Source organism: Emydura macquarii, unplaced genomic scaffold, assembly GCF_026122565.2.
Source record: "Emydura macquarii macquarii isolate MOO-44397 ecotype Brisbane River unplaced genomic scaffold, CSIRO-AGI_Emac_v2 contig_1390, whole genome shotgun sequence".
Taxonomy (NCBI): Eukaryota; Metazoa; Chordata; order Testudines; family Chelidae; genus Emydura; species Emydura macquarii.
In genome coordinates, this window is record NW_027131527.1 from 2,808,905 (window position 1) to 2,831,984 (window position 23,080).

At 39.6% G+C, this 23,080-nt stretch overlaps 1 protein-coding gene across 3 annotated transcripts in view; it reads right to left on the minus strand.

Annotated features, from left to right (window-relative positions):
• Positions 1 to 23,080, minus strand: part of OGDHL (oxoglutarate dehydrogenase L) — a 98,089-nt gene that overhangs the window by 45,335 nt on the left and 29,674 nt on the right. For all 3 annotated transcript variants that reach the window (XM_067552470.1, XM_067552469.1, XM_067552472.1), the window contains exons 4-13: positions 20,469 to 20,571; positions 12,626 to 12,741; positions 10,254 to 10,408; positions 6,015 to 6,161; positions 4,501 to 4,591; positions 3,783 to 3,962; positions 3,164 to 3,292; positions 2,606 to 2,785; positions 2,042 to 2,194; positions 419 to 521 (exon numbers count right to left, since the gene is read on the minus strand). In XM_067552470.1, coding sequence (XP_067408571.1) covers positions 419 to 521; positions 2,042 to 2,194; positions 2,606 to 2,785; positions 3,164 to 3,292; positions 3,783 to 3,962; positions 4,501 to 4,591; positions 6,015 to 6,161; positions 10,254 to 10,408; positions 12,626 to 12,741; positions 20,469 to 20,571 — 1,357 coding nt within the window. The remainder of the gene's footprint in view (positions 1 to 418; positions 522 to 2,041; positions 2,195 to 2,605; positions 2,786 to 3,163; positions 3,293 to 3,782; positions 3,963 to 4,500; positions 4,592 to 6,014; positions 6,162 to 10,253; positions 10,409 to 12,625; positions 12,742 to 20,468; positions 20,572 to 23,080) is intronic.

The following is a 23,080-nucleotide window of genomic DNA, read 5'->3' on the forward strand; positions in this document are numbered from 1 at the left end:
CCATTTGCAGAGAGTTAGCCAGCATAAGGCACGTGCACCATTTCAGACCTTCTTAAGCCCTCAAAATAAAGGTGCACAGAGTTGGAATTTCCTCCTGAAGGAATAAAGGCAGGTAACATTACAGATAAATCATTTCTCTGTTAATAGCAGACTGAAAATGAGCTGTTTTCAAAGTGATAAAGTGTTGCTTTTGACACATCCATTTCTAAAGATGTACGACAACTGCACCTCTGCCAAACTGCTTCGGCATCCTGTCATTCTGCTAGTACATACAAACCAAGGACCAAATCCTTCACTTCAAAAGGATGTGTTGTCTGATAAAGGGCTCAATAAAGGTGCCAGGATTGTGGTTCAAAAGGAAAGCACAAATGGCACCAACCAGTCTCACTGGCACTAGGGTAATTGAAAGGACACTTACCAGGCCAAGGTGAATCAAGCCAGTGCTTAATGTGTAGAATTTTCTTATCCTTAGACCTAGTATAAGCTTCTTCACAGATTTTATCATACTTGGCAATTTCTTCCTACAGAACAACAACAAGTCTCCATATAAAGAAGTTAGAGATAAAAAACAAAAAAAAAAAAAACACTGCTTATAGAAAGTGCATACCATTTCAAAACGAACATCCACATAAGAATATGCAAAATTCCAGTTTTTTATTTTAGTTATGCTAATATAAACCCAGAGTAACGCCATTGATTTTAATGGAGTTTAACTCAGCTCAAAAACTCTTAAAAACACATTTGTCCCTACCACAAAACTACCCTGCTATTAGGTTCTTTGAGCAGATTCTGTAGATGAAAGGTCCAATACTAGAATAGCTGGTGGTATTCCACGTCATGATAGAATGAAAGCATCAGAGCAGCACATACAGTTTGTTTTCTTACGTATGAAGATTAAGGTTATTCAGCTGGCTATTAGTATCACCACAGGGATCAGGAAGGAATTCCCTCAGACTGGCTCAGATCCACAAAGATCTTTAGGCTCTTAAATTCCACTGAAATCAATGGAAGTAGAAGCCTAAACACCTTAGCTGATCTGGGCTATTTCATTAAGTATTCGGTACAGACTAAGTGATCTTTGATTCAATCTAGAATCCTACATTCCTAAAAAGTTGGAATACAGTCTCCCCATGCAATACCTTGTTTTACAGTGCCATTAATACTTCTACTACTACATGCACTTCCAAAAGTATAAAAAGTACACTATAAAAGATTTAGCCAGTGTAATATGAATAGCTAATATAAGAAAATATTCAGATTTAATCTTTTATAGGGTAGTTCAGATATATCTTTTTTGAACTCAGAGCAACAGATCCAATACAAGTTGAGGCACAAAACTAACAAGTTTGTTATCCCACTCTGAGTAAACATCAGCATACTGCATACCGTTGCCAGTTATACAAGATGCTCCAATAAGACGCTCCTATGATTAGAGATTGCTGTGAATATAATCGTGACTATTCAAAGACACCTTTGAATCGCTGTGCGCACAGATCCAAGGCAGGGAGGTGAACTCTGATTCCCTGCATCTCCCCGCACTTAAACTGTTTATCATACTAATTCGCAATTATCAGAGGCTCCTGAGGCACTAACATAGCCAATGTTAATAGCCTTAACAACCCTACCTTATCACGGTATCAGTCGAAGAATTGAGGAGAACATGTTTTTCCAGGTACCATGTATTATTTTAAGTACTACACAGCATTTTCAGTCCTCCTGGGTTGACAGTAGTTACGTACATAGTAGATCTCAAGACAAATGACTCAGTTTCACCACTTAGAGATAAACCTCCATTTTTCTCCATCTTTAAGCCTTAATTTTATCAGGTAAGTAATGGAAATTAAGCTAAGCTCCTTCCACACATTTCTCCAGGAGTACAATTTTCTATTTTATGTGAAACAAAACAAGACTAGGTAAGAAAAAGGCATAGAATCAAGGCAACGAAGTAGTGAAGCAAAAAGTAGTTAGGGAAACAGCATGCAGTCATTTCCTTCTGCAAACAGCATCACAAACAGCCTTCTACTCTGCTGACATACTGTACCTCAAACTCCTGCAGTGTTACAGTCCCATCTGCAATCAGATTGTCCGCATACTTCTTCAGCACTGGCACCTGCTTGTGAATCTGCTTGTACATCAGGGGCTGGGTGAACATAGGTTCATCCATTTCATTGTGGCCTCTCCTTCGGTAACAAACCTGCACAGGGAAGATTCATTTCTGTCAATAACGAGGGACATGAAACTAATCTCTTACCCTTTCCTGCTTTCTAGGGAGTTATGGGGCTTAAGGCATTACATTTCTTGCTTTTACAGAAGCTAAGAGACATCAGCATAAGTATTTTTGGGGCAAGGGCTGTCTCTTACTATGTGTACAGCACCTAGCACAAAGGGGGCCCGGCCTTGGTTCAGTTCTCTAGGCAGTACTACAATTCAAGCAATAATGTAAAGATGGATAAAACTGCTTAATGGTAGCATTCAAGCCAATAAAAAACAGGACAAGCTCAGTAATGTATTGGACACTCAGCAACATATTTGACATTACTGACTTATTTTAAAAGACTAGCATAAAATAAGCAAAGTGAAGAGTTAAGATCACTCCACTACTTACTAAATCTACAACCACATCTTTATTGAATGTGTTTCTCCATTCTGCAGCTACACTGCACACATACATCACTGCTTCAGGGTCATCAGCATTCACATGGAATATGGGAGCATTGACCACACGGGCAACATCTGTCGGGTAAGGAGATGAGCGGGCCATTCGGGGATCTGTGGTGAAACCAATCTAAGAAACAACAAGCTTCTGTTAATATGAGGGAGAACGGAGGGCAGAGGGTTGATTTTATTTTCAATGCCTGAAGTCCTAGTTTAATACATAATTAGTTACATGGCAGTAATTATAGGGTTTTCAATTTGGAAGATAAGTTTCTTCTTTAACTCATCTAACATAATGTGACATTTTTAATACACTTATTTGGTTCCCACAAAATTCATGTCTCCTACACTGAGCACAGCCAGATGTACTGACCGTTTTCAGGGTATGATCATTCTAGTCCATGAAAGAGGGCTGGTATACACAATCTATCAGGACAAGAATAAAACAAAGGAATATCTGGGGAGCCATTAATTAGACCCAAATTGCTTAAGAAATTCTGTTTTTCACCTGGTTATTGACCACAACATGAATAGTGCCATTTGTGGTATATGACGGGAGGTCACTGAGATGAAAAGTTTCATAAACCACTCCCTGTCCAGCAAAGGCAGCATCTCCGTGTAGTAGTATGGACATGACCTAAGATGAGGGAGGAATTAAAAAAAAAAAAAAAAAAAAAGTATTAGGTAACAAGATGTGTAATTGTAAGTTCCTTTTAGTGATGTATTTTTACAATTGCTCGCACCATAGTCGCTGGTCTATGACTGGGATTCCTAGAAATTATCACAATTGAAATAAAAAACAATAAGAAATCATAAACATGCCTGTCTGCACTCTGACTACTTTGCTGGATTCCCAATTCTGTGAAAGGTTCAACCTATCTGACGTTTCCAAGTTCAGGAACTAAATTCATCAACGTAGTAATCAGTCAGAGAACTAGGAAGCTTTACCCTGATCTAATTTAGAAGTATTAGTTTAGTTCCAAGGCCAACATATACAATTATACATAGAAAAGTTTCAGTGTTTTGAAGTATCTCCCACTTCTGCAGCTCAAAACGTTTGTAAATTGGTCTATTACAAACAAAACACACACTAGCAAAAGTTAAATTATTAAAGCTAATATTTGTACCTTTTTCCCCTCTGCATCCCCTCTGTAAAACTGCTCTGCTTTGGTCTTCCCCTGAACAACAGGGTCTACTGCTTCCAGATGAGATGGGTTAGCCACAAGCGACAGAGTGATGTTCTTATTTGTTGCTCGGTTGATCCTCTCATGGTACATTCCCAAATGATATTTTACATCCCCAGACCCCTAACACAGAAGAGATAGTCAAGATCAACATCCACCAACCATATAAATTATTTGCAATTCAATGTTTAAAATCTCCACTTCATACTGAAAATTGATTCTGTTTAGTTATGTGTCATTCTGCATGGAATTCTTTTTTTTTTTTTTAATAATTTAAAATTTTAATCATTTGCTTCTGTTTTAATATCTCAGTGTCAGACCCCAACACTTAATATTAACTAAGCACTGAGAACATGCTTGTCTCTGTTCAAAAGAGAGGAAGATGGTTGGAGCTAACATGCGATGTTAGAGAGAGATGCTGTGATTTGAGTACCCATGACTACTGTTTAGAGTTAATGACTAGAAATCTTTCTGCATTTACAAGATATGCCATAGCGTTTTGTAAAGAATAAAGTTACCAACGAACCTCACTGATTCTGATCACAAACTAGAAACCAAAACAAAACTAAGCACATGAATAGCTCCTAATAAGGCGTATTTACTTGGAGCATCCAGAACAATTCAATACTTATCCTCTATCAGTAATAAAGTTGCATATTACCTCATCAGCTGCTTCAAGTTTTGGATCAAACTGACAGAAGATCTGCTCCAATTCCTTTCGGATGACATTGGCCAGTACATTCAACCTACCTCTAAGAAACAACAGAAAGTTCTTTGATAAAAACTTACCATACAATATTGGAAATTACAAAAAAAAAAAAAAAGATTTTAAACATCTAAAATACTGTTCTTTAAACCTACAACCACTCCCTCCAGCCCTGCCCACACACCAAGGTGTCCCTACTGCATCTCCATTAGCACTCCATAATCACAAGCTATGGCTTTTTTTCTTTTGTGGGTTTCTATAACAACCCTAACATGCCATCAATGGATTGCTATTATCCAGACCAGTTACTTAGTAATTATCACAGGTGAGAGAGAGTTTTACTTAGTTTGACTATTTGGGGGGAAATAAGGGGGTACCATATTTTGCCTTTGGATACACATGCACAGCTACTCTCATTCACACCCATGTGCAGGTAGGATATGGCTCTTTGAAAATACATTTAATTAATGGTTATAAGCAATAAGTCACAGCAGGTTGTGCATTAGTTGAATATTGCGACTTGCTTCAGTCATGTTGTGAGGCAGAAGGCCAAAAAAATGCACCAATAGCCAACTAACAATCCCTGGAGTGGCTTACTGCTATCACAGGACAGCTCCTTCATTTTACATTTTTTGATTTTTGTATTTAAGTTTAAAAACACACACACAATTTTATGACATCTATGTAACATTTGAGAGTATGAAAATTAGCTCCTAGTAAAAGTTTATGAGAAAATACCCTTATAAACCCTTTTTCCCCTACTATGATGGAGATATATGTATATATTGTTTGCTAATTTTTCCTACCCAGTCTTTTAAAGCTCCCTGAATTACATGGACCATTTCTCCCACCTACTAGAAAGCTGACTACCCTTTCAAAAAGAATCTGTGGCTCAGCAGCCATGTTCCAAATACTAAAGTGTTTTAAAAGTTGATTATATTGACAACTGTAGCATAGATGCAGCTGATTCAGACCTGGGAACAAAACAAATTCCACAAGCAAATGTGCATCTCACTTGTTAAATAAAAGGAGATTTAATTCCCCTTTTTAAAATGATTCTGCTCCTTCCTGTTTAAGATCTTCTTCATCAACAGAGTGCCCCCATTCCTGGCACTGCCTTTCAGAGTATGGATTGGTACATCCTATTTCACCCATCTTCTCAATTCCAAGCTCTCCTCAGTGGGGACTAAAGTAAAATGCCTGCCAGACTCACTTGCTATTTCAAAGCAGATCTTGACTGGTCTCCAGTTGAGAAAGCTTTGGCCCCTCACTAAAAGACAGCTCCCCTAGGACTCTGTGCTATTTATACAATCTTTTAGCTGGAATAATTAAACGGTTTTACCCCAGCCTCTCTAATCACATTATATTCCCAGTCTCTAACAGGGGGCTTGCAATCTAAAGCAGCCTCTGTCACACTTGTGCAAATGAGTGCTTTCTTAATTGCCTTTATTTTAAATGAACGGTTTTACCTGTGAGGCATCCCCATGATTACATATTCAATCCCCATTTCACTGGATTTGTCAATGATGGTTTTAAGAGCAGGAATCATTACTTCACATCCTTCCAAACCAAAACGCTTCTCCGAAGACCACTTGCGGGCAAGGAAGTCTTCAAATCTTGCCAAAAGAGGGAGAGAAAAGCAATAAGTTAAGGAAATGCAGCAGATGATGATTTAAAAAAAAAAAATCAACTGAAGGGCATTTCCAAAAGTAACACAAGATGCCCACTGAAGGTTTAGAGAAGACTTCTCAATACACATTCATATTTCTCAGAGCATGAATTTTAGTGGGGGTAAATAAGTCTATAAAAGAGGAGGGATTTCTCCCTCTCTCTGTCTCTTCCCCCTACCCTCCCTGCCCACCTTTAAAAGTTTTCACCAGCATTTTGTGAATTGATCTTGAGACTTTGAAAATATTATGAAGAACAAAACCAAAGCACAAAAAGAAGAGTTACCTCCTTATGGCAAAATTTCCTTCGGTCAGATATTGACTTTTCTACTCTGCTTTCCCTACATGTGTGAAGTTCCCCACTGACTGCAATGGGGAAAGCCTCACATGCAGGGAAAACAGAATGTCAGAAGAGTAAGCCACCCTGCAGATCCAAGAGGAGACAGCAGAAAGTCCCATATCCTCTGGAAGTAACAATGAGTAAACAATTAAAGGAAATGGCTGCAAAAAAATTTGCAGCAGAAAACATGTAATTCCAGGGGAAATCTTGGAAACCCTATTCAATGGCACAGTTTTTCAGACTAAGTGATGTAACAGTTGGTAATTTGCCAAGAGCCACTACACTGGAATCTATGCCTCAGGAATCTGTAACTACAGACATAAAATCTGTCCTTTACTGACAGTTCTATGTTGTTCCATCCTTTAATGGGTTTGGGCCAGAAGCGCTGCACACAGTTAAAGTGGCTTTTAACAAATGCTGAAAGGGTCATTTATAAAGCCTAAAGATATGGAATACAAAGAAAAATAAATCTTCATGAAATAACATTAGTGGTTACATCATCAGTGTAATGCAAAGCTTGATAATGTCCCTTAATACTCAGCTTACTCACCAAGTATAATGCTGAAGGTTACCTCTGACTTAAAACTTAAAAGCCAAAACAGCAGTGAAATGGAACATTTCCAGAAAACTCTTAGTTCACCCAACAGCTTAGATCGAAGGTAGTGTGGAACCTTAAGAACAATGGCCAGATCCCTCAGCTGATGTAAATTTGATAGCACCATTGAAATCAATGGAACCACGTCGATTTACAAACAGCTCAGGGATTGGCTCCCTCAGATCATAAGCCCTCTGGACAATGGGGTCAATCAAAATGGCAGATGTATCAGCGATTTTCCTTTCTTTTGGGGCTTGGCGTTAACCCAGTTGTGCACAGCTTAACTTTTTTGTTGGTTTGTTTTTCCAGTTAGCAAGTGTATTTATCAGAGCATGTTGCCACTGACTTTGACAGCATTTTTAACACTTAAAAGTGACATCTTGCAAGTCGTCATTCTGGGCTGCTGCAATTTTCAGTGTTATTGTGCAACGCCTTATCCGCTGGCATATCATGTACGAAGCAATCAAAAGAGGCCAGTTAGGCATCTCTTTTGGGAAAGCCTGGGGGAGGGGCAAGGGCAGAGGGATTTTGATTACACATGTTTAGAAATAGCTGGTTATCCTACTGTCCTCCAGAAAAGTATGTCAGAAATGTTCACAAGCAGGCAGGCCATAGATGGACAAAGCCGATAAGTTGTGCTCGTCATGTATTAAAGCCTTTGATGTGATAGAGTCACAAATTGATAACATTAAAAGGCTCTCTCCTCACAACGTCCCATCCTTCCTGCCTCCCTCCATCCACACGTGGGAATATAAAAAACAAAAAAGTTTCTCCTCCTTCCTTGTGTAACATTTGGGTCCTAAAATAGCATTTGGAAAACCAAAGCCTTTCTGGTGTTCAGAGAGCAATATGCTCATACGTGGAGAGTGAAGAGGTATCAGTGCACCTTACCTAAAAGGCTGCCTATAACATCTAAAGAAAAATAGGACTTGGTTACCACAACTAGAAGGGATTTTTATGGCTTTATTAGTATTTTGATCAAATTCTGACAAGTCTATCATTCTAAAGAAGAGAAATGTACATGCAACCTCCAGGTCAACAAGATATTTAAACCAGCCAAGTCAGAAACCCACTAAACAATCCAGGCTTAATTTAGTAGTCCCATCACACTCTTCAAGGGACAATGACAGCTAATTCAGGCCAAATTTAGGTTGCTAAGTTAAAGTCCACCCCCCCAAAAAAAAAAAAAAAAAAAAAAGGGACAAAGGATAGGTATGCAAAACAAACTTGAATAATCTAAATTTTCCCTGAACTAGCTGAAATTTAGGTTGTTAAACTTTCACAAAAAATATATTTCACACACCACCACCCCCCCCCCCCCCCCACACACACACACCTTGTTTTAAAGTAGCAGCTTTTGTCAGATTTAAACATCCTCCCTGCCAGACTGTGAAACTAAACACCATGGGGACTTGTACATGAGAAGGAGAGAGGGACAGAGACAGGCATGTCTAGAAAGACCTCGATCCCGCCAGCTCGTGTGCAGCCATTAGAATCTGGACACATGAATCAGACTGCAAAATCAGGGCCTAACATTGCCTGTGTTTAAAAAGTGCATCTCCAGAAATATGCAATGGACATGTTTTCTAAAATAAAAAAATGACTCGGATGCGATTTCTAAATCTGCCATAAACAAACAGCACAAATGAGAAGTTAAATGATTAAAACTGAATTTAAAAATTTAAAGGGATATTATAAACATGGGAAGGATTCTTAGTGAGACAATGCCCCATGAACTACAAGGTGGCAAATCCAGAGAGTATGAAGCAGATTTTGCACATTTGGTAAGGTGTTTGGCCCTTTCACCTGCTGATCAAAAACTCAGGTCCCTCCACAGGCAGAAGGAATGCAAATTCCTGCATCGGGAAGATAAATGAGGAAACCTCACACAGTCAGGTTGTTTAACAACCTGTCCTTCAAATGCCACGTTCACCTGACTATTCAGTGTCTGACTAAAATTCCTTTCTGTGTCCTTAAAATTGGATAGGAATGATGTTCTGTTGTCTCCCCAACCTACAACATTGCTGAACACCACACACAGTGACAATAACTTTAGTAGATTTTATTGGAACTTCATTTGTAACAGCTTTCTGCAGCCTCTCTCTCTCTTTTTTTGCGGTGTGGGGGGAACTCTAGTAAAGAAACATATTCCCATTAATCACTCTCTAAATTAGAGTCACTAACTTGTGCTCACTGCAGTGTTTGTCAAAGGTGCCAGATCGACAGCGCTGAGGAATGAAGCCCTGTCCTGTGGATAACCATGTAGAGAACAGGCAGCAAGCCTCACTCCACATGCAAGAGTTTAGCTCAGCCTTCATGCTCCACAACCTCGCCACAGAGACAGTCAACATGGGTACCAATGATGGGAGTGACTCGTAAGATGTGGAATTCAGTCTACTGGGAACTAGACAGATTTCCAACTTGTTTAAAATACAGGTCACTAAACAGACAGGGGAAGAAAAAAGCCTGTGGGTCAGGCAGAGTGCCACGGTAGAGCTGCATTTGGCATAGCTCAGAAGAGGGGGAACAGACATGGCTTTGTGTCACCTTTATGCTTCCAAATCCTGTTCTCTCCTGGCACAGCTTTCTGAAGCCTGGGAAGTGTGCTAAATTATGTCTAGTTGTCCTGGCCCCAAGAGGCTATTCCAGCAGTAGAGCAACTGTTGGTTGCAGGGATGCCCTCGCCGTGCCACCTATGCCCAACATAGGGTGAGCACATCTACTCTATACACCACCTAGGGATTCTCCTTACACCAGGAAAATTCTGAGAGGGACAGTTAAAAGGGTTTTTTGCTTTTGTGGCACCAGAGTGGGGCAAAGTAGAAAGAATATAGTGGACAATCAGGTACCTTAGAAGAGAAGACTGGCAGGGAAAGCTCAGCTACAGCATTCAAAGCTACTCTTTAGAATTATTTTCAGACAGCAACTATGAACTACTTACTTGGATTGGTTTGTTAAAACATTCTCCCAAACCTCCAATACAAACCAGTGAATCTTCTGCTAACTGTGTCACAAAAGCCATGGAAATACCAAAGAATGTGACCTATTCTTTCCTCTCCCCAAAAGAAACAGAGAAGAAAATGTTGCTGGACAAACCCTAACACACCTCATGGAGCGCACCAGCCTCGCCAACAATGTCCGTTTTTCCTCATTTGTAAATTTCATGACACCAGGAGTTTCAAACTTCTGCCGAATCCACTGGCACTGCTCCACGTCATTGATGAACATGAATTCCAGTCCAATGTGCTGACAGTATGTACTCTAAGGTAAAACACAAAGTCCAGAAACTTACAACTTTGGGAGTTAATGGATTGGGAGAAGCAGGACAGATATTTTAAAATTAAAGCAAATAGTTTCTTTCAATTATCACTCCCACCACCTCCCTGTATTACAATGCGATTTCCCCCCACTCTTGTATTAATTCTTTCTAGGGGATTGTAAGCAATTCAGTTCTTTTGCTAAATCCTGAATTTGCTTGACCCCAACACCCCCAAACTTTCACCACAAAAACTAGTTTCAGACACCTGGAATCTGGAAGATTCTTCCCACCTGGTAATAACCATTTAAAAGCAGGTCAGTATACATGCCCTAAACTAATTGAATAAGTTTATCTAACTGACAAAAAGATTTCTGTAGACAGTCATTGCTTTGGATGCTCCCAGAAAAACTTCAAATTGCTTATCAAAATTTATCCCAAGAGCCTTTTTTTTTTTTTTTTTTTTTAATGTCACCTGAAATCAAGTAATAAAGATAGTGAAAAGATATTTATGAAGACTCATGCAAATTGTTTGATAGCTGTCAATTTTCAAAAGAATAGGAATTACTTTTAGATTTCCAACTAAACAGAGGGCAGGGGAAGAAAAAAATAGTAACCTAATTTTGTCTTTGATAAGGGCAAAAATCAACATATTTTGGAAGTAACTCCTTAGTTTGTCATTATGGGTATTTAAAAGTTTCTATCATTTATTTAGAGGAAATTTTTACTGGAAAGGTATATCATACATAAAAGAGGAAGTTAATAGGAGCACCAAATTCTGAGATTCTTATAGGAAAAAAAGCACCAAATCCAATTATACAAAAGTCTGATTGTGATAACATTGAGAAAGCCAACCCAAACTTCTGCAATTAAATGAATTTTCAGTTTTTTTCCTGTATAGCATATTTTCATGATTATGCAATGTGCAAATAGATTAGAAAAAGCCTGGTGCTTTTAAAATTGCCACACAAATAGCAGGGGGATAAGACAAACAGGCACAAAACAAACTTAAAAGATACACTCTACAGTCTGCAATATAGAAAATGACCATGGATCCCCTCCAGTGCCCCAGTACATGCGCTGAGTCCAATCCCGCAAGGTGATGAAGCCAATAGTTGAAAGCATTCAGTACTTCGAAAGGAGCATCCAGCAAGATCAGGTACTGTGATTCATTTCCAATATAATCTGCTATCTCATTTTTGGTTCTCCCCACATTATTCTGTTAAATGTTTCCAGTTTCACAGAATTCATATGGCATAATTACATCAGCTATTGGGGAACAAATACAACTATGCAAGAGGGAGGAAAAGCCACTATCCCACAAGCCATTTCCAATCTGTAATGGGGTTGTCGTGAGTTTAGGGTCCAGCCCCAAAGTAATTACTCAGGAAAGAGTCTCACTGATGTCAAGGCTGCAGGATAGAACTCACAATGCATCCTGGAGAAATGCATGGAATGGAAGCTAGTGACTGTAGGCCGCGGAAGATATTTGTGATGCGTTGGACAGAGATAGGGGCTTGACGGGCCTGGTCAGAACTGGTTTGATAAGAGGCACTGCTCAGCTTGCTAAACAGGCTGTGCAAGGCCGTGTGAATTTGTCTGTGGTGCCAAAAGAGGAGGAAAGTGAGGAAGCAAGGTCAGGTGCTGTAAATTAGCCAATGCTTGCTATTCCCTACAGAATGCTGTATAAAAGCTTGCAATGCAAATTGTGGCCTACAAGGGATGTGTCTGTGACGGACCCAAAGAAAAACACAAAGGAATGTTTTAGGGGCCCTTATCCTGCAAAGCAATCTGCCAGCATGATCCTTCTACAGGATGAGGGCTTAAATTAGTATTGTGCTGAAAGGCCCACCACGAGAGTGACCAGACAGCAAATGTGAAAAATCTGACAGAGGGTGGGGGGGTAATAGGAGCTATATAAGAATTAGCCCCGAATATCGGGACTGTCCCTATAAAAATCAGAACATCTGGTCACCGTACCCACCACCACCTCCCCTCCTCCTCCTCCACTGCTCTGGTTATTTGGGGCATTTGATAGATGACACTGAAGCTTCTACCTTTATAAAACCTCTCAGGTCACCTTTAATGCCATTCGAAGTTCCGTTCTGTGTCCTATTAGCAGCTGAAGTGGAATGGACCAATTTCATAATATAGAAACTGGCACCAGCAGCCCACTTCCATTTGGATGAAAGCAGTTACACAAGATAAATTGCCACACTGACCTCCAGCCGCTTGATGATCTCTCGTAAAGAAAGAGCAGTCTCATTTCCTCCTATGAAGGTGGTTGTAGGCAACCGAAAAACCTTGTCCAAGTCAGATTCATGCAAACCATAAAACCCTACAGCGTGTCAATTGATGAGAAAGGGGTGGAGAGACAAAAAGCACAAAATAAAGAGGCAGTATGTCCTGGTCAAGACAACACACAGTGAAAGTTTAAGCAGGCTGTATTAGAAATATAAAGAAACACATCTTAACCTTGGGGAAAAGGGGGCAAATAATATTCGGAATTGCCAGATTCTAATGCACATCATACTCATCACTACTTGGAGAAATGCATTATAAACTGAGTGCAAGCACATTGGCAGAGTTTTCAAGATGTTAATTAGATGAAGGAGCAAATTTCATTTATTAGATTGGTATCTGCTATGCAAGCAAGTGGTGCAATATTCCAGTGGAAGGCTGTATGTGACAGAAAACCTTCAACATGGGGAATAACATGGCACCTTCACTATGTTCCACGTTCCCATTACTTTAGCCTTTATTTATTTATTTATTTCACCTTAACTCATTTCTGCCATGAAATGTGGCAATACAAGAAAAAAAAAAAAACCCAAACATTTTGAACAGAATCAAAATGAGTACATGAATTAACCCATCACACCTTCCCCCATTTTTAATTTTTGAACCTCATTTATGTAATTTCTAAGTTTAAACTATAAGCTTTTTAAGGAAGGGACTTGCAAAAACAAGTAAGGGAATCATCATCATGCCCAATGCATTTTTGGGAACACAAAAATACATAACATAGTTGAGTTCATTCCAGCTACTTCTGGTAACTCCCCTCTGATAATCTCTCTTTACAGACCAATCTGTTTTCAAAAGAATATAAAATTGTATTCTCTGAAACTCTTCCTACTACCTAAAAGTGTAAATACTATAAAGTCCATAAGTAACATGATGGCAAATAAAATAATTAGCAGCCTTTTAGCCAATAGAATGCTTTTATACAACCACTGAGTAATACAATAAATTACTGTAAGCATTACCTAAAAATAGCAGCAGCAAAATCAGAAGTAATAAAACAGACTGAAGAAAATCCAGACTGAAGAAGTGATATACTTGTTTATCAGAGATGCAACAGAAGTAGGGCTATAATTGCACTGCACACACATTCAGTCCTTGGCTTTTGAGACTGCCAACAAGAGTGCCAGCTAGTTTTGCAGTCTGGGGACATTCACTGACATTATCAATTTATTTTACACATGCCATCAAACAGTCACCATATTGTAACTTTCTGCCACTATTTATCTGTGTTACATTTGAACTGGAAACCCACAGGGGAAAAATATCAGGGTCTCATTTTAATGTTAGGAGGTGAAATTGACCCTGTCTTTGCCATTAGTAACTGAAGTCCTACCCATAACTTCAGATTTGAACTAGATGGTTTACAAATCAGTTTCTCTCATGGCCACATACTGTGAAAAGAATGTATTATCTCTGCCCTTGATTTAGGGATCTCTGGACCTTGCCAAGGCCAAGAAATCAGTTTCAACCAATTTTTAACCTCACTATCTTTTACAGTTTCAAGAAATGAGGTATGAACAAGACCGACAAGCACCACAACATTGCTCATAGTACATGATGACGTTTCCGCATGAGGAAACTTAATGTTAACCCACTGGAAACTCTGAACACATACCGTAAGCAAGTACTGTAGCATTCATTGACTGACAGCCTGAATACTACCCAGAAATCTAAGAGTTAACGAGAGAAAAAAGGATCAATGTTCAAATTCTAGAAGGGAAAGAGCAGTAAGCAACTTAAAGATCAAACCAATATGGAACTTAGTGTACTCACTATGGAACTAAGTAGTTCCATCAGCTTTACCATTCAAGACAGTCAGTTCATTGACATTGTTATTACTAATATGCAATCTTTGCATTTACATGCAAATAATGAAACATGTAATAGAAGTGATTTGGGCACAAATAGAACAGCTGTGCCTTTTACCTCAGCACTGCATATTTACTAGAGCATCATTTCAGGTTTAAAGGGATAAGGATCTTTGAGCTTACACCTCACTGAAGATCTTTTTAGGCACTAGTATTTTGCAAAATGTGTTCTCATAACTAGTTATATTGTAAATAGAACTCCTAAAGGCAACTGATACATTGGACACTACATACAGGTAATGAATATCTGAATATCATGGCCAGCAATACATAAGTATCCTGTGTGGTTATTAGAGGCTCTTCACAAGTTTCTTTATTGGTCTATCACAAGTTATTGAGGAACAGTTAGCACTGAACTTGGGAGTCCCATCATCCACACTCCAACTTCCTTCTTTCTTACTTTGCTCACATACTCATATCACACATTCCACCAGACACACACTTACATGCCACCCTCACTTCTAACCATATCATCCCTTCCTGTTTCACAGTGCATGCATCTTTTTCATGTGATGTCATATTCCTGACAGTTCTTCAAGATGCCCAGGATTTCATGTAGCATTATTTCTGAGGTTCAGAGAAGCCATGTCAATGCAAACCATTGAACTTGTACTTAAAGTCATGATAAGGTTGAAATATACTCTGGATACCCTGAAGGACTTTTGTGCTCTCTCTCTCTCTCTGCCTTCTCTCTTCCCAGCAGGCTGAGATTGAGAACATAACTAATCTGTCTCATGCAATGCATGAGTCTGGAAGCCAAACTCAACAGGGTTCCAATGGTGCCCCATTTTGGAGAAAGTAAGACCTCTCACTTTAATCAAAAGTGCAGACAATTGTTCACAGTGAAGGTAATACAGCTGGGATCCTGAGTGCTTGATGCTTTCCTTTCACAGAAAACAAACAACAAAGAAGAGAAATGAAATCATCTCAAGAGGGGAAAAACCCTGCACTCTCTTCAAGGCAACATGTGCGGCACTTTATTGAGAAGGAATCACAGAATGGCTCTTTGACCTGCATAAGGCAAGCTACTAGCAGCCTTGAAGCCCCTCCTAACCTGTGCCACTGCCAATGCGTGTAGTGCATCTTCTTCACCTTGCCCAAGTGGTGAGCTCTCATATAAAGCCACCAAAGGCTGGTCAGGCAAGTCTCCTTTACCATCATCTAGTCTGTGATCAGCATGACAAAAGCTTTAGACACCACCACCGCAGTAGGTCAAAATTGCATGTCCCAAACATGAATATAAGAGTGTGACATACTAAGTATTTCTGCCACCACTGTTCTGGATTGGAACCCTCTTTTCCCACAATCCCTGTGACACCACACCTTCCCCATCTACTGCTGCTTTTTGTGCCTCGCATTTCTAATAGATACCATGATCAGCAGTTGCAGACTGCACATAGCATGAGGTGATCCAAGTGTTTTAATTTTAAAATTACCTATATTTGTTCATTTTCAGTTAATTTAAGAATACAGCTATTATTACTTCTCAACCCATAGTATATCATAATTCTTTTGCTTATACCAGAGAGCAGGCTCAGGTAAGGGAGCTTACGCAGTGACTAAGAAAGGGTTTTTCTTCAGCTCTTCCTACTCTAGCAGAAACCCTACTCCCTCTGCAGAAGCTTGACAAAAACTCCCTTGCAGGGCTGCAGTTATTTTGGCATCCCCCATGCTTAGGCAGAACTGGTGGGGTAACCCAAGACTTTTTAAGAAAGTGATTATACAGCCAACTTCTGGAATTCCCTTATAAAAGGAACAGGGGCCTAGATGAGTCCAAACTAAAGAAAACACAAAAAACCACAAATCCTTTGGCCAAGTTAATCTGACCAACTGAATCACCTTAAAGATGATGATGATCAAATGAGGAAAAACAAAATGAGCCAAATTCACTGAAGTTATGGAGCTCCGCCAGGAATTGGAGATTATACACACACTTGCCATATGAGGCAGTCAGAGTCATGCAATAAACTGCATTTAACATGCAGCTTTGACTCCCTCATCTGCACTCTGCCCATTAATCCATCCCCTTAGGACTTGTTCTAACACTCCAAACCTCGAAGCAAAATCAAACAACTGCCATTTTTTAAAAAGTGTAGTGAAATGTTTCCTGTTCTGATCCAGTATATGGAATTTATACCCACAAATTACAACTGGCCTGAGGCCCAGGATGGACAAGATCCAACTCTGGACCAGTAATTGGCTTAAAATCCAATAATCTCATGGCCCAGGAGGGATGAAGATAGCTAGATTGAAAGAAACAGGAAAAGGGCTTTCTACACTATGTAGCTTCCACCCAGACCCTTTAACTGTAGGATTTATTTTTCATTTATAGTGTCACAAGAATGAATAAAGAAAACATACTGCAAATATTTTTTCCATTAAGGTTAAGGTCATATCCTATTCTTTCTCCAGATAGTCACTTACACCGCTAGGGTAGCATCAGTCATGGCTTTGGTGGGAGGAAGTGGAACTTGAGTTTTCTGCGACACTAATTCCCACAGGATGGATCCATCGCACCAGGTTTCTTCCTGGATTTCAGCAAGACATGATTTCTGGCCCTCCCACTCTCATTTTTAATTTTTCACTATTAAAGGTAGACCCTTTTTAAATAGATCAGCACCTGTTTCTTTCCCTGTCCTGAAAAGGGATTGAGGAAGGAAAGGCTCTCACCCATACATCATAATCATATCCAGAAACCTAGGAGTCTCTCTGTTCTGAGGAGTCATCTCAGTTAGCTTTACATATTACAAAACTTCCTGGTTTTTAAACTCAACCCAGTTCTGCTTCCTCACAGAGCTTTCGTGTCAGTGCACAGCAAAGCTCTGTGCGGGGCAGGTGCAGGCCTTTATAAAGTGTCCTCAAGCCTTTTGCTGCCATCCTGGGGTGCAGAAAGGACTACAGAAGAGAAAACCAGGACAGCTTCCTGTCTCAATAACACATACACACACACCCAAAAACTTCAAAGAGGGAAGCAAAGGTAAAGTCAGGTCAAATAATGCATCTGCTAGAGAAAATAGAAATCCTTGGACAGTTTAGGCTCCTAGCTTTACGCTAATGACTCAGCACATGACAAAGGTTCGGCCACTCCAGAATGAATCATTAATTACACTGTTTCATGCGTGACTAACAAAGCTAGAGCTGGGTTTATTCTTCAGCTATTTCTTATTAGAACTACACTACGTTTGGCCTCTTTAGCCTGGAATCCTACAGAGTTTTATCTAACTGGCCTTTGGAGTGCAGAGCTACAGAATATCACTGGCTAGCAGCATTCCTCCGGCACACCACTCTAACCAAATTAACACCATCTGCTGGTGTACATTGTAAACAGAGGATACATGGAATGGGGATATGCACTGCAGAGCTCTTTTTCAGAAGTTTTGTGGCCAGGCTAATGGTGGCCAGCTCTCCTCACACACTCAAAGACAGCAGAATTGTGCAGCTCCACTCTGCTCCCAAGAGATGGTGGGCTAGAGGAGGAAATTCTGCTATCAACTCCCTTTCCCAAAATTGAGGAAATGAGGGCCGCTCCCAACATACATACACACACACACATGCACACAAAAGCATGGTCCCATTTGAGGGAGAGTCTCCTTTGCCAAAACAGCAGCTCCTCATTTGGGGAAAGAACAATGCTGAGGCACTGAATACTCACCTTAAAACAGACACAGAAGCCTTGAGTGAAGCTGACTGGTTTATCTGCGACAGTATAAGAAGCTAGGAAGGATTTTTATTACAGACAGTGCTCGTGACACTAGAGAAAGAACTAACCACCAAAGTACTGAAGGGTAGGTGGCAAGGGGGATTTTATAACATGCAATTTCAAGTTTCATCCGTCTCACCAGGTTGATTTACATATTATTTCTATCTTGTTTAACTCACAAAGATTTAATTCATCAAACCTATTTGCAGGATGTCCGTATTTGAAAATAAAATTACTGAAAGCACGTTAAAAATCAGTAAGTGTCCATTGGGTTTTCTAGTTGACATTTCATTCAAATTAAGGAGGGCCTTATTCCAAAAGGGGGGAGCCAGAGAGAATCAATGCTCTGTGTAAATGTCTCCTTAGTTTATAGGCTTGAGAGCGGCATTGATTTTATATCACAGAAGGAAGCCCAGAGTCTCATCTCTCTGGATCACCAGATCTGGGAAAGGCAGTAGGGCCAAGAGGATTACAGATGTAAAATAAGTAGATATTTCTTAGAATGCTGCTATCCACTCTTTCCACCATATTTTTGATCTCCTGATCAAAGAAAGATCAGAAATTCAATCCAATTTACCTACCTGCCTTTAAAACAACTAAGGTGATAAATTTTAGGTTCCAATGCAAGTTGATCTTTTTTAGCAGGTGCTGTTTATTCTAACTTTTCTCTACATTTTCAAAACATTGGGAATCACATAATCATGTTGCTTCATCTCTGAAACAAATGTCATCTAAGGAAGCTAAAGCAATTCCTGGAGAACCAGGACACACTACATTATTTCTCTAAGACAGCGTTAAGAGAACTTCAAGACAAAGATTTACGGTCAATGTTCAAAATCCTGCAATCTTTTTTTTTTCCTCCCTCATAAGATACAGTTCAGGCATACTTCAAATTAAGCAAAGCAGATGGGATGTATATTGAGAAGACTAAGACACTAGTGTGGGCATCTCTTCATTTAGTCAGAAAACTTACATAAAAAGTATTTTAAAAAAATATGTAGCTCCTGCATCATCCACAAAAAGATTCATTCATAGCAATCTATACTGTCTGCTATTCCACAGAACTAATTAAGGAATAACTATCAACCACTGAACTATTGTATTAAGATTTTTTAGCATGTTTATAATATCACTCTCTAAAAAAAACTATGGGCCAGTATGGTTTTTGGAGTATATCTTTAAGTCATAACAATAAGGCCATATGACTATGATAATTATTAGAAACTAGGCTTTATGGAACTATGTATTGGATGCATTTTGAATTTGATTCAGTTGACAGTTAAGATCTCTGCTACATAGCACTCAAACTATAGTGATGTGCAGTTATAGAAATGTCTATATCTATTAGTCGCCTTAGATGTAGTCCAAACCATGTACTGCATATGATCGTCTCCTATCGCTCAGTCTTGCTCTTATGGTGGGCTAGAGCGGCTCCTCCTGGCTAGGGCACTGGGCCCACATCACGTGGGAGAGGGGTGGGGCCGGGAGGGGGGGGCGGACTCAGCAGGCCGGCCAAAATGTCAGCAGGCCGGATGCAGCCCGTGGGCCATAGTTTGGGGACCCCAGCCCATGGTGCCTTATTACAGTAACTGTTAATTTACTATGCACTTATTCTTAATTCTACTGTCCTAAGTTTGCCCCCATACCCTCCCAGAATAAAAGTTCCAACAACATATCATGCAGTGGCAACCAGCTAAGAAGGGAGAAGCTTCACTGGAATGATTTAGCCAACCTCTTACAACTGTGCAAATTACCAAATCCACATTTTATATTACCATCTCATCAGCCAATCTGCACTTGATTCCCTAACGTTTTAAAAGCGTGCTTGATCTCTTCAACTTTGGAACAAGCGCACTAATGAGCTCCGGCTGCTTCTACAAATAAATCAACTCATGTAAAAGTAGGTAGTGCAAGAATGAGGGAACGTTCTATTTTCAGATTTCCTGAGAAGTGGTCTCTGGTTAGATTCACATAAAATGTTCCACAATCTAAGCAAAGCCACAGTGATTTATCATAAAATAATACACAGGGTTAGACTAACATTTCACTAATTAATAGTTGTCCTACTTAAGAAAAACAAAACACTCAGTTGTAGTTACCTTGTCTATTGATTCTCACTCGAGGACACAATGTGCCACAAGACATGCCTCTGGCCAAATATATTGATTTACATAAGTAGTTTGAAGTTCTCACCCAGTTTATCAATTGTAGTGATCAAGTCAGATGGAACGAATGAATCCAAGTCTGCGTCCAAGATTCCTAGAGGATCCAGCTGAGCCACATGGTGTCCACGGATCTGAATGGGTGCAATTAGATAGGAAGGGGAAAGAGGAAGGAAATGCCAAGAAAAAAAAATCATGATAAACTAAATCAGTCAAAAGGGAAAACACACAAATCACTCATGGAATCATCATAAACAAACGTGAACAGCCACGCTGGGCCAGACCAATGGTCCAACCCAGTAGTAGTCAGCAACCCTTTGGAGTTCAAGGATGACTGTCTTCCATAAAATGATAGCCAGTTATTGCAGGTGGCTCTGCAGGTGGCTAATAAAACTAATCTGGGATCCACAGATCTTGTCACAGTTGGGGCAGACATTTCCCAACAAAGGAGGCAGATGAGAGTCAGGCTTCCGCAGGTTTCATCCTTTCCTATTGACAGTGGCCAGGACAGACGTTTCTGGCAATTGGGGCCACAGAATGGGGTTGCGAACCTGACCATCTTGGCTAATAACCATTGATGGATCTATCCTCCATGAACTTATCTAATTCTTTTTTTAACCCACTTATACTTTTGGCCTTCACAACATTCCATGGCTATTAGTTCCACAAACTGACTGTGTGAAGTACTTCCTTATGTTTGTTTTAAACTCTGCTGTCTATTAATTTCATCAGGGACCCCTACTTCTTGTGTTATGTGAAGGTGGTAAATAACACTTATCTATTCACTTTCTGCATACCATTCATGATTTTATAGACCTCTCTCATAGCCACCTTAGTCATCTTTTTTCCAAGCTGAACAATCCCAGTATTTGCCTCTCTCCTTGTATGGAAGTTGTTCCATACCCCTAGGCATTTTTGTTGCCCTGCTCTACACCTTTTCCAATTTTAATAAATCTTCTTTGAGATAAGGTGACCAGAATTGCATACAATATGCAAGGTGTGGGTGTACCATGGATTTATATAGCAGCGTTATGATATTTTCTGTCTTACTACCTATCCCTGCCCTAATGGTTCCTAACATTGTTAGCTTTTTTGATTGCTGCTGCACATTGAGCAAACGTTTTCATGGAACCACTCAAGAAAGATCATGGAATTAACAGGTAATTTAGACCCCATCATTTTCTATGTATAGTTGAGATTATTTTTTCCAATGTGCATTACTATACACTTAATGAATTCATCTGCTATTTTGTTACCCATTCACTCTGTTTATTAAGATCCTTTTGTAACTTATTGCAGTCAGCTTTTGACTTAAGTCTTGAGAAACTTTGGTGTTTTTGGCCACTTCACTGTTCAACATTATTCATAAATGATCTGGAAAAAGGGGTGAACAGCACAGGCCACAGCAGGGGACCCCACTGTTTACCTCTCTCCACGTGAAAACTGATCAATTATTCCTACCCTTTATTTCTTATCTTTTACCCAGTTACTACTGAGCCAGAAGAGGACCTTCCCTCTTATCACATGACCTTACTCTACTTAAGAGCCTTTGGTGAGGGACTTGTTGAAGGCTTTCTAAAAGTCCAAATACACTAGATCAACTGGATTTCCCTTGCGCGCCTGCTTGACGACACCCTCAAAGAATTCTAATAGATTGGTGAGGCATGATTTCTGTTTACCAAAGCTGTGTTGACTCTTCCCAAATGTGTTGTGTTCACCTATGGGTCTGATACTTTTGTTCTTTACTTGTTTCAACCAATCTGCCTAGTACTGACATTAGGTCTACTAACCTAAAATGCCAGGATTGCCTCTGGAGTGGTTTTTAAAAATAGGTGTTATATTAGCTACCCTTCAGTCATCTGCTACACAGGCTGATTTAAGCAATGGATAACATACAACAGTTGTTAGTTCTGCAATTTCATATTTGAGTTCCTTCAGAATTCTTGGGAGAATACCATGTGGTCCTGGTGATTTACTACTGTTTATTTTATCAATTTGCTCCAAAATACTCCCTACTGATACCTCAATCTAGGGCAGTTCCTCTGATTTGTCACCTAAAAAGAGTGACTCGGTATGGGGATCTTCCTCATCTCCTCTGCAGTGAAGCCCTATGCAAAGAATTCATTTTGCTTCCCCCCAGTGACCTTGTCTTACTTGAGTTTGCTCTGGAGTATTAACAGAAGTAGTAAAAGTAACTCATTTGGGGTACTAGCATCAACAGCTATAATTCTGGGAAAAAGCAGATCTGTCAAATGATCTGTAAAATGGTGCTATTTTATATACAGCTTTTTAGCATAAAACTAGTTTAAAAAATAACTCCATATTCCAGAAAGGAAAATTCAGCATTTCATTTCTGCAGCAGTTATATGCATACACATAAAGTGCCCGGTACTCATAAGTCTATTTGATGATCACATGGTTCATACACAGCATAAATGGTAACATTGGCTATTACAATATAAAATGCTAGATATAGCATATACATTTTTTCTTCAGTTGCTACTTCACATTGATTTCATTTACAAGATACAAATGGGGGGAATCAGGTTCAATGCTGTAGCAGTGTAGGCTTTTCTTTTCTTTTTTTTTTTTTTTTTTAAATTAAGTCTGCTTTCCAGCTCAACCATCTTCCTTAAGAAAAAG